We start from the raw sequence: 13319 nt of genomic DNA on the forward strand, positions 1-13319 counted from the left end.
ACGTGTGTGTGTGTGGGTGTGTGTGTCGTGCGTCTTAGCTAGCAGGCCGCTGTTACACAGGGGCTACTAGCGATTGTCCTTAGCTAACCCGTTAGCAAAGAGAATCTTTCGAATACGGGCGATACTGTATGAACGCTTGCGAATGCGGTTCACACAAATAATCGCGGCGTACAGAAGGGATTCACGTTGTTAAGGAGTATGCGAGGTAGAAGTTAGAAGCATGCAACTAACTAAGCAAGAGAGAGAGAAAAGAGTTCAAAAACAATGTCTAAAGAAATTAAAGAACAACACATGTGCACATGAAATAAAGCTTCGAGCTAGATTCAAAGAAACACATCTACTAAACTCTACTCAGAATTAACTAGTCATTTGCCCATGAAAAGTGTCCTACTGATTTTGTAGAGGGGTCCCACGGGAAACGGGTTGTGCCGGCCAGCGACACTGCTTTCGGTTCCAGGGGAAAAGTTCTGGTCAACACAGACTCCTGTCTGGGTTGGATCAGGGAGGATTCTTGAAGTCGTCTGCTTCTTTTGTCCTCGAGAGCCGGGAGGCTCGGTCCGACGGAAAAATGTTCAAGATAGAAACGTTCAGATCTCGAACATGGAAAAACACTGTTCCTACAGTGTTGCTTGCAAGGCGGGATGGTTACAGCTGTGATCGGACTAAGGGGGTCTTTCACGAGTTTAAGTTGGCCAAACTAACTGGAGCGAAAGGTCTTTGTCCGGGAAAGGGAAAGGGTTGCGCAGTTGAAATCTTCTTATCCGGGATAGGTACAGTCTTACAGAGGTTTGTCCTCTTCAAAGAGCAAGTTTTCGAGAGAAAGGGGGTACCTGTGCGGCACTCTTTATAGTGAAAACAGCAGGGGGTAACAGGAAACAACATACTTCAGTAGTACATTGCAAACAGTCTCTTTGGGTTCAGCGCCCTCTAGAGGCGCGGGGAGAAATGGCGAAAACACAGGGGAATATCACCTACAGTCCCCCCTTGAGGCACATTGGTGAGCGGATTGGTCCCGATGTGGCTCACGGTGTCCCTGTCATGAGACATTGTCCTTTGTAATCCACAAGAAAGTAGTCCACAGGAAAGTAATCCACAAGAAAGTAGTCCACAGGAAAGTAGTCCACAGGAAAGTAGTCCACAGGAAAGTAGTCCGATAAGTCCTTTCTGGAAAAAGTCTTTCAGACACAGTTCATGCAGTGAAAAGTTCAAACACAGTACACAATTCATGGGCAATGACTTAGGCACTTGGGCAATGACTAAGGCACTTGGGCAATGACTAGTAAAAGTTCTAAAGCTATCTGTCTAACTACATATGACATTTCACACAGCAAACATAATCAAAGAAAAAAAAATCAATGAAAGGAAGGAAGAGAGGTTAGTTAGCGTGTTAGCAAGCCTACTCTCCAGGAAAGTTAATGTTGGCACTCTGTCCAACGGAGTACCGGACACGGGCGCGATCATAGTTCTCTGGCACATAGATCGCGTGGTGCAGTTTGCGGTGCATTGTCAGTATGTACCTGTGTAGTGTGATGGCTATGAAAACAGTGATAACCCAGCCACTAACGAGAAGTCCCAGGGAAATTTGGTAGATTAGGGAGCCTTGATCAGAAGAGGGGGTAGAACGATAGCGCAAAAACATAGTATCAATACCAGTGGGGTGAAGACTGAATTGTACAGTTTTGGTCCCTTCTAGAAGCAATTGCTCTTGGAGGGTGGCGTTTATCTCAAGTTCATGGCCAGGGAATGCGTTGGGCATTTCCACTTCTGTTTCGTACTGATCAGAGCTAAGGTGGTGTAGAGTGATGTCACCTACATGAACAGTGGCCCCTAGTGGTACACTAAGGAGGGAAGTCTGGTTGGGGAGCTTCATTCTAGTGGCTGTGTTATGCTGGTCGTATGATATCAGAATGTCAGTCTGGGGTGTGTTGATTAGCCAGCGATTACCGGCTCTCTCTACTCTAGTTTCCGTAACCTCGTCCTTTGTGGACAGTTGGGCGGCACACTTCTGGTATGGGATTTGTGATTTGTGATTTGGATTTGTGATGAGTAAACGTTAGTGGTAGTCGTAGCTCGCAGTATATTGTCAACCATGCTTAGGGGTATTAGATATGGTGGAATTTTACCTCCACCCAGAGTACTGAGGGAGCTGCTTACTTCTCGCATCAGATCTTGCATTAAGTCTCTAATTACTCGAACGTACTTCACTTCGCTTCTCATGATAGTGGCTAAACGGTCTACGGCATGCACAGTATTGTTAATGAGAGTTGAATGCATATTAACAGCGAGTATGGTTCCCTGCAGGGTTTTGCCTAGGTCCTGCAGCGTCTCCTGTTGGGTTAGCAGCCTACTCTGAATTTCTGGCATTTCCTCTTTAAGTGTGCTAATTTCGCGCTTGACGGCAGTCAGGCTAACAGTATTAACGGCGGAGAGGCCTACTGAGAATAGGGAGCCGATAGCAGAAGCAGCGGTAAGAAGTCCACCTAGGAAACGCTTGGGACGGGCTTTGCCGCTCAGTTCCTCTTCTGTGACGATGAATTTCTGCAGCTGTTCGAGCATGTGGCTAGTGGTACGCTTGGCGTGTTCGATGTTGGATCCTATCTCGGAAGTAGGGCCAGTTTCCAGGTTCATCTGAGAGGGTGACCTGAAATGCTTGCGGTACACGTCCCACGGGTCAAGGCGGGCATATACACGTTGAGTGTGGACGCGGCAATTGGTGAGAAGCAGGCCGGGTGCATCCTGGAGTACGATGCCACTCTGAGGGCCGGGTTCCACTATGTCGCTGGCCAGTGTGGTCTGAAGGGCGAGGAAGATGCAGAGGATCCAGAGAGGGGCCATTTCTGTAACACATAGGAGTTTTGGTTACTAGAGTTTGATGAGGGGAGTTACTTAGGAATGCATACTTATAGTGTTAAGAGGCATGCAGCTAAGTTAGGCAGACTACTGACTACTGCTCTTCCACCCCCCTATGGAGTGTGGACTGCTCGAAGAGCTTAATCTGGTTGCTATGGATCCATCTGTAAGAGGGCGTTTGGCTAGGCTTTGAGGTCTTAATACGATAGGCGACTGGGGACAGCTTGTCTGTGATTTCGAATGGCCCTGACCAGCGGGGTAAGAATTTCTTGGACACGCCTACCGGCTTTGTGAAGTTGAAGTAGAGGACTTTGTCGCCTATTTCGTACTCACGGCTCGTCGCTTTCCTGTCGTAGTAAGCTTTCTGGCCTTTTGCACTCTTTTCAAGATGTTCCTGGGCCCAAGCAAATGTAGTCTGTAGGTGGCGTTGCAGATCGGAAACGTACTGGTGTGCCGTGTACGCAGTGGCAACGCTCATGTCTTCTGGTTGATAGAGGAGGTGCAGCGGGAGAGTCATTTCACGGCCAGTCATCATTTCGAAGGGAGTGACTCCCGTCGAGCGATGGGGAGTGGCCCTGATGGCCATTAGCACCAGAGGGAGCTTGATATCCCAATCCTTTCCATGTCCCTGGACATACTTCCGGAGCATGCTCACGATGGTTTGGTTGGCGCGTTCGACCTGGCCGGATGATTGAGGGTGGTACGCAATGTGGAACTTCGCTTCGACGCCTAGCATTTCCCACAAGGCTTTCATGACATCCGCGGTGAAGTGCGTTCCTCGGTCTGAATCAATGGAGAGAGGCAGGCCCCAACGGCTGAACACGTGGTTCATGAGGAGGAGAGCGGTGGTCTCGGCGGTGTCGTTGGGAGCAGGGAGGCACTCTATCCATTTGGTGAAGGCACAGGTGACGGTCAGGAGGTATTTGTTACCTCGAGATGATTTTGGGACTGGTCCAATCCAGTCGATCTGGAGGTTAGACCAGGGGAACGAGATTCCTCTGCGCTGCAACGGGGCTCGGTTCAGGGGTTGCGCAGGACGGAATTGGCAGCAAGTGAGACAGCCTTTGACGTACTCTGTTACATCTGTGATCATGAAGGGCCAGTAGACAACCGACTGCAGCGTGCTAAAAGTCGCCTTAGCGCTACGGTGTCCTCCGCATGGGCTGTCGTGGGCGTACTGTAGTATGACCCCCCTATGGTCCGTGGGCACGACCCACCGAGGAGGTCCTTTACGGCTTGTTGAGTACACCAAGAGTCCCTTTTCAAGTTTCAGGCTGTGCTTGAGATTGTAAAGGTGACGTAGATCTGGAGATTGTTCCAATTCTTCTTCGGAGATTGGGGAGGTGTCAGGGTTGGCAAGGAACTTTCGGATCCGGTGGATTGGAGGGTCCCTTTCCTGCATGGCTGCCAAGTCTGCGTCCTCTGGCTTTCGGCCGAGTCGCAGTGTTTCCGCCTGGGGCGTAGTGTCAGTTTGTCCTTCCTTAGCCTGTCGACGGGTGATCGCGTTCACTGTCTGTTCTGCTTTTGGGGGAAGCCAGGAGTCCTGAAATTCCCAAAGAGGGCCGTCCACAGCTCCGGCCTTTGCGAGGCTGTCCGCTGTGTCGTTGCCGTCCTTATCCGGGCCTGGGACCAGAGAGTGTGCTTTCACCTTTCTCCAGTAGACGGACATTCCCTGCTGGGTCACGAGCTGGTCACAAGCGAGGAAGAGTTCGGAGTGCTTCACATCCTTGTTCCTGGCATTCTTCATGCCTTGGGCCTTCCACGCCGGGAAGTGTGAGACGAAGCTATGTCTGGCATAATTCGAATCAGAACAAAGGACCAGCTGTTTGAGGTTCTCGTTGCTAGCTTGCTGCAGTGTGATGAGGGCGGCGGCGATCTCTGCATACTGGCTAGTTTTAGCGCCGATCCGGTGTTGGTATTCTCCACGTAGCGGGCCGTTAACCCACACAACACCGACGCCAGCTCTGACTTCGCTCTCGTGATGGAATGAGCACCCATCGATGTAAGCAGTGGGCAGATTGTTGCAGACATTCTCATCATAGTAGTGATGGTCAGACGGAAGAGATAGCGCTGTTGAGGTCTCCACTTGGATTGGTCCATCTTCGCATTCGCAATGTTGGCACTCCGCAAGGCCACGGCCTAGCGCCATCTTGTGGTTTTGGGCGTACTTCACCTCAATGTCGTAGCCCTGTAATGCCATCATCCACGACGCGAGTCGACTGTTGGAGACTTTGCCCTCTCGCAGCCTCTGGCTGTTCAAGAACGTGACAGGTTGATGGTTCGTCTCGATCACCACCTTCTGGCCACCGATGTAACTGCGGAAGTGCTCAACGGCCCAAACCGTTGCGAGCAGGGCTCTTTCGCAGTCGGAGAACTTCACTTCTACAGGACTAAGAGGGCGGCTAGCGTATGCGATAACGCGGCGGTCTCTATCGTACTGCTGGGAAAGTGCGGCACTCAGGCAATGATCAGAGGAGGAAAAACTGGCTTCAAGGAAGAACGGCTTATCCTTGTCCGGGTAGGCCAGGCAAGGGGCCGCGCAGAGCTTCTGCTTCATCTCCTTGAAAGCAAGTTCTTGGGGACTACTCCACTTGAATTCTCGATCCTTTCGGAGAAGTTCGTTCAGCGGTCTAGCTATTTCAGCGTAGTCCTCGATGAACTGTCTGGAGTAGTTGCATACTCCCAGAAAGCTCCGGAGTTGGGACACGTTGGACGGGGCTCTGATGTCTTGAATTGCACGGATCCGGCTGGACTGAGGTTCGATGCCGTCAGGCCCGACACACAGTCCGACATACTCGACTTTTGTCCGACACCATTGTCCTTTGGTGACGGAGAGCTTGGCCCCGGCTCTAGCTAGCTGTGACAGGACGTGGCGAATCTCTTCAAGGTGGGCTTCGAAGGTCCGTGATCTGATCAGAATGTCATCGACGTAGATCAGGTTCCCTCGGGCTGCGGCGTCGCTCATGGCTTTGTGCAGGAAGATGTTGAACTCGGCTGGGGAGTTTGAATATCCAAAGGGGCAGCGATTGAACGTCATTTGGCGGTTTCCAAATGAGAAGGCCAACTTGTGTTGGTCTGCAGGGTCCACTCGCATGGTCCAGAAGCCGCTTGCCACGTCCGCGGTGGAGAAGAACTTCGCATCCTTGACTTTGGCTAGTTCTTGGTCCAGATGGATCATGGGCCACCTTGACAGGGGCACTTGCTTGTTCAACTGCCGGTAGTCGATGGTGAGTCTCCATTTTCCATTGGGTTTCAGAACTGGCCACAAGGGGGAGTTGTACGTGGAATTACACTCCCTGATTATCTGCTTGTCCAACAGGGTGTTCAGCGTCTCTTCGATGGAATCGTACGCTGCCAAGGGGATCTTGTATTGGCGCACGAAAGTGGGCTTGGCCTTCGGGTCCGTTGGGATTTGAACGGTGTGGAGATCGGTGACGCCACAATCGTTGGAGTCCTTTGACCAGATGGGCTTGAAGTGATAGAACAGCTCTCGGAGCTGTCCACGCTGGCTATCCGTGGTCAGACTGTCAGCTTTCACAAGCTGTTGCTGAACCTCCTGTTCGAAACCTGGGTACGGCTCATCGGGTGCTAGCTCAACAACCTTCGTTGCGGGGCCCGCGCTCGATGGCTGCACGGCAAGAGCGTACACTAGCAAGTGCTTGGGTGTATCGGTCTTGGTCAGGACAATGCGTTCGTCCCGAAGCATATCATGAGGCTCGATTCGGATCATGTGGAAGGGGGAGGTGACCAAGAAGCTACCTGGTTGGTGGGATGGCCTGTCCGACAATGGGAGTTCACCAATGACTGGAATGGTGAGTTCAAAATCGTGGAATCCCTGGTCAACCAGGAGACCTAGCGCTTGGCGGGCTGGAACTGAACAATCGTACCTCGTGGGGTTCTGCACCAAGAGGTAAGCTGAACGGTTTGTTACTTCGAGTAACGGAGTGCCACACACTGCTAGATCAAGATCCACGAACGGCTTGAGGGGCTGAAAGAACGCTTGGGAACTGGGCAGCTGTTGGTCTTTAACGACAACTAGCCTAAGCGGGAAGCCAGCGGTCCTAGCGGGGACGACGACGTCGAACTCGCTAGCAACGTGGCAGGCTTGGGGAATTGTCTGTCCGGAACGCATTTGTTCGAGATCTGACTGGAACGGATGCTTGGACGCATCGGCTTGGGTCCAGATGACTTGATTTACAATGTCCAACTGGGCTCCCAGCCTAACCAAAGTGTCAGCTCCGAGGACCAAAGGGTCCGGGAGCCCGGGGACGACACTTAGGTAATGGAGGAACTCTCTCTGACCAATGGTCAGTGACACAGCACAAGTGCCTATGGCTTTGAGGGGTGTCTGAGGAGTTTCGGCGGACAAAAGACGATGACCTTTCTGCACGAATGCAGGCGGGGCGGGACTTCGCCACAAAGTGTCGAAGCAATTCTGGCTGATGGCTGATTTCTCTGCCCAGAGTGCTAGCCTGACGGCTGACACGGTTACGCTGTTTACAGCGAACTTGCCAGACAATTGGGGGTAGTACCTCTCTGGTGGGGACTCACCCAGGGAGCATAGGAAAGCAGGGTGTTCGAAGAACACGGTGCGATTGGAAGAGATGCTGGGTGGATCTGGAGTCTCTCGTCCAGACTCTGTGTAGAGGGAAGTGAACTCGAGCTCCTCTGAAGGAGGACTCTGGGAGGACGGACTCTGGGAGGGCGGGCTCTGAGAGGACGGGCTCTGGGAGGACGGGCTCTGAAAGGGCGGGCTCCCCTCGGACGTCGTTGGGGCGACTTCCGTGCTGATCTTATCGCAAAGAGCTTGCTCTTGGCGAGGGGGCATGATTGGAGTGGGGGTGACTTGGGCCCAGAGTTGACCTTTGCGGCAATCGATGAGTGGTGCAAGCCTGTCAAGCAGGTCTTGGCCAATGAGGAGGGGCTCGGCACCAATAGAACAGATGTAAGTGGGATGAATGATGGTCATGCCTTGGAACGTTAGTTCCAACCATGCGATGGTGGTCACGGGGGCTTGATTCTGAGTGAAGCTAACTAAGTTAACGTCACAGTCCTGAGTTCTAATGGGCTTTCCCTGCTTGCGCCGTGCGGCCGCCACTCTGGAGAAGATCTCGGAACACATCAGGGTTATCTCAGACCCAGTATCCAGGAGGGCTTGGAGGGAAACGTCACCTTCTACAACCACCGGGGTGTAGATACGCTTGGCGTTACCTTTCCGCACCAAGTCTCCTAGAAACTGTGTGAGAGGCGCATCCTGAGGATCCGGTTTCACCACCGGAGGGGGCTGCATGGCCCTATCGCCGTCTGACTGCAAGGGACGCTCTCCCCACCCCACAAGGTAAACTCGCGGTGGCGGTGGGGAGGGATCCCGGCCTAGTCATGCCGACGAGTCCTTCCCTTTCTTGGCTTTCATCTGGTGCTGCAGGTCCTTCATCATCTTCTCCATTTTGGCCATTGAAGCTCTCATCTCGGCTAACTGGCTATCTTGCTTAGCTGGGTTAGCGTTGGCCTGTCTGGAGTCCGGCCCCCCTCGAGGGCCCTTTGGATGAAACTCTGACCTATCACCCTGCTGGCCACCAGGGGCATGTCCAGGGGCTTGATTACCGTTTTTGCGATAGCCTTGCCCCTTGACGTTTTGCCCTGGCCCCCCTTTCGCTCCAGCCTGTTTACCTTTCCAGCTAGCCTGGTGTTGGTTTGAAGACTGGTAGTTGGGGCTCGGATGGTGCCAGTTGGGTCCCGTTTCCGGGGTTTCTCCTCCTTCTAGTCGCAGCTGTTGGTCTCCTTGTCCATGCAGCGCGTAGACACGAGGTTCTTCATCGACTTTCTGCTTCGGTTTGACGAGAGTTTGCCACGTCATGGTGGCGACGGCACGTATCTCCTTCATCGTGTGGAACTTCTGTCTACATATGATGTTCGTTTGATCCTTGATGGAGGGGTGGAGGTTGTTCAGGAAGAAGGACTTGAAGATCCGATCTTCTTCCAGTCCAGGGGCATGGGAGCCCTGGAAATACGCCTCCCGAAGGCGTGTGAAGTAGGTTCGAGGGTGCTCGTGCTTCTGGTGCTTCACCTGAAGGGCCTCCATTGTGGCCGCGGTCTCGTCCGTGTATGTCGAATACTCATCGATCATGTGCTTTCGCAGTTTCTTGTAGTTGTCTAACTCATGTGGTGGGAAACCTCGAAGAAATCCGCGCACAGTAGTTGAGGAAGTCTTCCAGATTAGCCTTGCCTTCTCTAGGGAGGTGGCCCCTGGAAGCTCAAGGAGAGCTCGCTCGAGCTCGCAGAAGTAGTCGTTGACGTTACATTCTCTCTTCTCGGGCTCGAAACGGTCAACATCTTTCGCTAGAATGTCTAGTTGGCGGACTCTGCATGGGACTCTGGGTGCGGCGGCACCGGTGGCTCCTGTCCTCGGCTGGTACGGCGGCTCCTCTTCCTCGCTGTCGGAGCTGGACTCGTACGCCCTAGGGTCGTGCCATGAGCGTATGGGGTTCTCCACTGCGGTGGTTCGCTTTTTCGACTTGCCGGGAGGTCCAACACTTGACATTGCTGCGAAACTCGTGTAGAGTTCCTTTGGCTGATTTGGGTCCGTAGCTGGATGGGTGTGGCTAGGGGTCCCATGTGACACAGGTTGCAAACCTGCGTTGGCGGAGGGTGCTGCGCTCGTCGGGTGCGAGGCAGTCGTCCTAGTGGCGAGGTAGGGCGTGTTCGACATCGCCGGCTGGCTACCTTGAGCGCCGGTGAAGGGGATTAGAGGAGTCTGGATATCCGGGAGAGTTTGGCTGGGTGTCCAGTCTAACAAGCTGGGTTCCTCCTTTTTCTCCTCTTCCTCTTCGTTCCCCCGGTGGGGATGATGGGCTGACACTGGTTCGGAACGCTGAGGGGCTTCCTGCTCGTATTGTTCCACCAGGTGTCGGAGGGATCTCATCTCCTGCTGGAGTGTCTGGTAGGCGGGGCCTATCTCATTCAGTTCACCTTCCAGGGTGTTCCCTCGTTCTTGTTCTCTACCTAGTTCTTGAAACAACTCTTGGTGTTTCCTCGTTAGGTCATGAATTTCTTCTGCCATTGCTCCTTTCTTTTGATTCTCTTCTTCTTTAGCATATTCATATTCGCGGTGTAAGAGCATGAAGAGTCGGCTGAACCCGACTGGGGTTGTGATCTCCCTTGTGCCGAGTTTCTCGACCGTTTCGGTCATTTTCTGTCTGCAGGCTCTTCGGCTTAGCTCTCTGATCTGCGTCCTGTCGTCAGCACTCACGGTCGCTAAATCGCCTACGAGGTCGAAAAGAGATTGCTTGGTGTCTTTCTTGACTCCGGCCGCTGCTCCGCTACCGGCGGCTCCTGCTTCAGGCACTTCTTTAGCATCCATTGTCTTGCACGAATTAGTACGGGCTGTTAATTGGTTACGCTTAGAGTGTTATCCGATTACGCAATTAATTAAATGGGAGAGTAATTGTTTTCGCAAGGAATTTAATACTAACCTTTAAATAATTCGATCAGAATGTTATCTAGCGCGGTAATCAATTGGGCCTCGAGTATCAGATCCGCGTGTTAAGACTCAAGATACCGATTTGTCAATCAATTAAGTTAGAAAATTAACTCTACTTTTAAATCAATCAATTAAATTTTTAATTCGCTATACTGTAATCAATACCGGATGTCTATCAGTTAAAAGTAGAATTTAATCTAATTAATAACTAATTAACATGCGAGTATTAAGCAGTTCTATAGGAATTATCGCTTGTAATTAATTAATTTTGGCAGGTATTAATTTACTTCGATAATTAATTAACAAGGACGCATTTACTAATTACAATCGGACGCAAAATTTCAGTACGAAATACGGTTGACACAATTTCAGTACGAAATACGATTGACACACTGTTGTTCACTCACCGTTAAATCCACCTGTAGATTATAACTTGGCCGAGCTTGTGTTATTTTAAAACAGTTTGTTAATCATTGCAGTTTGTACACCAACCATTAAACCATTATCCTCACGCGAGGGCGTCAGTAATGTAGGGGTAGTTGCGTTTGGATTTACTCCTAATGCGACTATACCAGGAATTGAAGGCAAAATATCTCGTTTGGGAATTTAATTAATGATGAATTAATTATAATTAATAAACCAATTAATTAAAGGTAATTAAAGGACCGTCTCATAAAATCCTTAAGATTATCAATCACAATATTCAACAATAAATTGCTAAACACAGGATTAATAACAAGTTTGTACTGGGATACTCAACAGGGCACAGTGAACAGTAAGGCCTATTCTCTGTGATCAGCTGGGTATGCAAGCACAAAGGTAGATCTGAAGGCAAAATTCTGATAATAGGTTGGTTGGTTGTACAAAGCAACAAGGACAACAAAATGCAATCAAATGATTTACTTTTATTAACTACTAGGATAACTAATAAAACATTACATTCAAAGTCGGATCAATGGGTAAACACAATAAGGCACAAGTATAAAAACAAGAAAGAAATAAAAGGGGAATTGTGCGTGTAGGGGAAGTGTGTGTGTGTGTGTGTGTGTGTGTGTGTGTGTGTGTGTGTGTAGGTGCGTGAGCGTGAACAAAGGAGGAGCGTTAGCCCCGGTTGCTATGGTAGCAAGATGGCGTCCACCACGTGGACTGGGTTGCTATAGCAATGTAAACAACACGGTGATATTAGCGTTAGCCTCAGAACCAAGAACAATGGGGGTAGCTAGCAGCTACTTAGCAAATAACCGGCGGGGGTTTTCAAGCATTAAAAGTCCCGTGAAGGGCACAAACATGTATCAAAGGTTCTGGAATTAACACTAACAGTTCCGGGTATGATGTGAATGGAATGTGAGCACAAAAGAAATAAAAGAGAGAGAATAGAGCACGAATGAAACGGCGAGCTTGAATGTTTGTCACTACAAAGATGGCCGTACGCTCGTGTACTCAAAGCAATTAGATTCAGCGTGGCTACAGCTGAGCAGCAGTATTAGCTAGCAGAAATGTCCGGACAAAGGAGGCTATTCAATGAACAGTCTATTATCAGTTATGTGCAAAGTTGTACCGGAAAGGTACCAAAAGGTCCGGAGAAATCTACAAGTCTAACACTCAGAGAGAGAGATAGAGAGAGGGAGATACAAGAGGGAGAGAGAGAGAGAGATGTGGGTGTAACGTGTGTGTGTGTGTGTGTGTGTGTCGTGCGTCTTAGCTAGCAGGCCGCTGTTACACAGGGGCTACTAGCGATTGTCCTTAGCTGACCCGTTAGCAAAGAGAATCTTTCGAATACGGGCGATACTGTATGAACGCTTGCGAATGCGGTTCACACAAATAATCGCGGCGTACAGAAGGGATTCACGTTGTTAAGGAGTATGCGAGGTAGAAGTTAGAAGCATGCAACTAACTAAGCAAGAGAGAGAGAAAAGAGTTCAAAAACAATGTCTAAAGAAATTAAAGAACAACACATGTGCACATGAAATAAAGCTTCGAGCTAGATTCAAAGAAACACATCTACTAAACTCTACTCAGAATTAACTAGTCATTTGCCCATGAAAAGTGTCCTACTGATTTTGTAGAGGGGTCCCACGGGAAACGGGTTGTGCCGGCCAGCGACACTGCTTTCGGTTCCAGGGGAAAAGTTCTGGTCAACACAGACTCCTGTCTGGGTTGGATCAGGGAGGATTCTTGAAGTCGTCTGCTTCTTTTGTCCTCGAGAACCGGGAGGGCTCGGTCCGACGGAAAAATGTTCAAGATAGAAACGTTCAGATCTCGAACATGGAAAAACACTGTTCCTACAGTGTTGCTTGCAAGGCGGGATGGTTACAGCTGTGATCGGACTAAGGGGGTCTTTCACGAGTTTAAGTTGGCCAAACTAAAACTGGAGCGAAAAGTCTTTGTCCGGGAAAGGGAAAGGGTTGCGCAGTTGAAATCTTCTTATCCGGGATAGGTACAGTCTTACAGAGGTTTGTCCTCTTCAAAGAGCAAGTTTCGAGAGAAAGGGGGTACCTGTGCGGCACTCTTTATAGTGAAAACAGCAGGGGGTAACAGGAAACAACATACTTCAGTAGTACATTGCAAACAGTCTCTTTGGGTTCAGCGCCCTCTAGAGGCGCGGGGAGAAATGGCGAAAACACAGGGGAATATCACCTACAGGTAATCGCGGCAACCAACTGGAAAACCATCAAACTAGCCTACTCAAGTAGCTGGATGAGCACCACGGTAAGTTTCTCATTTGCCATCCTTTGTATCATCATTTGTCTCTTAATTCGTGAACGCTAGTTAATTTAAGTCTAATGTGCAATTTCAGTGGCTTTTTCTGTGAGGTCAATGTAAGATGCTTTGCATGATTAACGTTAATTATCAGCATCATTAGGCTACGCTATGATGGACGTATGCTAAGATATTGCAGGCTGTAACATAAACAATTCATAAAGCTCTTGGTGAAATAGCAAGGCTATGACGTTCATACTGTTAAGGTTCAAATGTAAAAATAAACCAT

General features: G+C 50.1%; 1 protein-coding gene across 1 annotated transcript; it reads right to left on the reverse strand.

The window, feature by feature from the left end:
- Positions 1–917: 917 nt before the first annotated feature.
- On the reverse strand, positions 918–12552 carry LOC134442044 (uncharacterized). The gene is made up of 4 exons (XM_063192384.1): positions 12386–12552; positions 2124–2837; positions 1443–1599; positions 918–927 (listed from the first exon to the last, which is right to left on the reverse strand). Exons 2-4 carry the CDS (start codon positions 2833–2835, stop codon positions 918–920), a joined length of 879 nt encoding a protein of 292 aa, XP_063048454.1. The 5' UTR covers positions 2836–2837; positions 12386–12552.
- Positions 12553–13319: the final 767 nt, after the last annotated feature.

The sequence above is a fragment of the Engraulis encrasicolus genome, unplaced genomic scaffold (assembly GCF_034702125.1).
Source record: "Engraulis encrasicolus isolate BLACKSEA-1 unplaced genomic scaffold, IST_EnEncr_1.0 scaffold_109_np1212, whole genome shotgun sequence".
In the NCBI taxonomy this organism is placed as follows: Eukaryota; Metazoa; Chordata; class Actinopteri; order Clupeiformes; family Engraulidae; genus Engraulis; species Engraulis encrasicolus.

Coding starts and splice junctions, on each gene's coding strand:
- LOC134442044 (XM_063192384.1), bottom strand. CDS start 2,835: ATGGCCCCTCTCTGGATCCTCTGCATCTTCCTCGCCCTTCAGACCACA. Junction 1,600..2,123: donor CCTCAGTACTCTGGGTGGAG/GTAAAATTCCAC, acceptor CTTCTGATCAAG/GCTCCCTAATCTACCAAATT.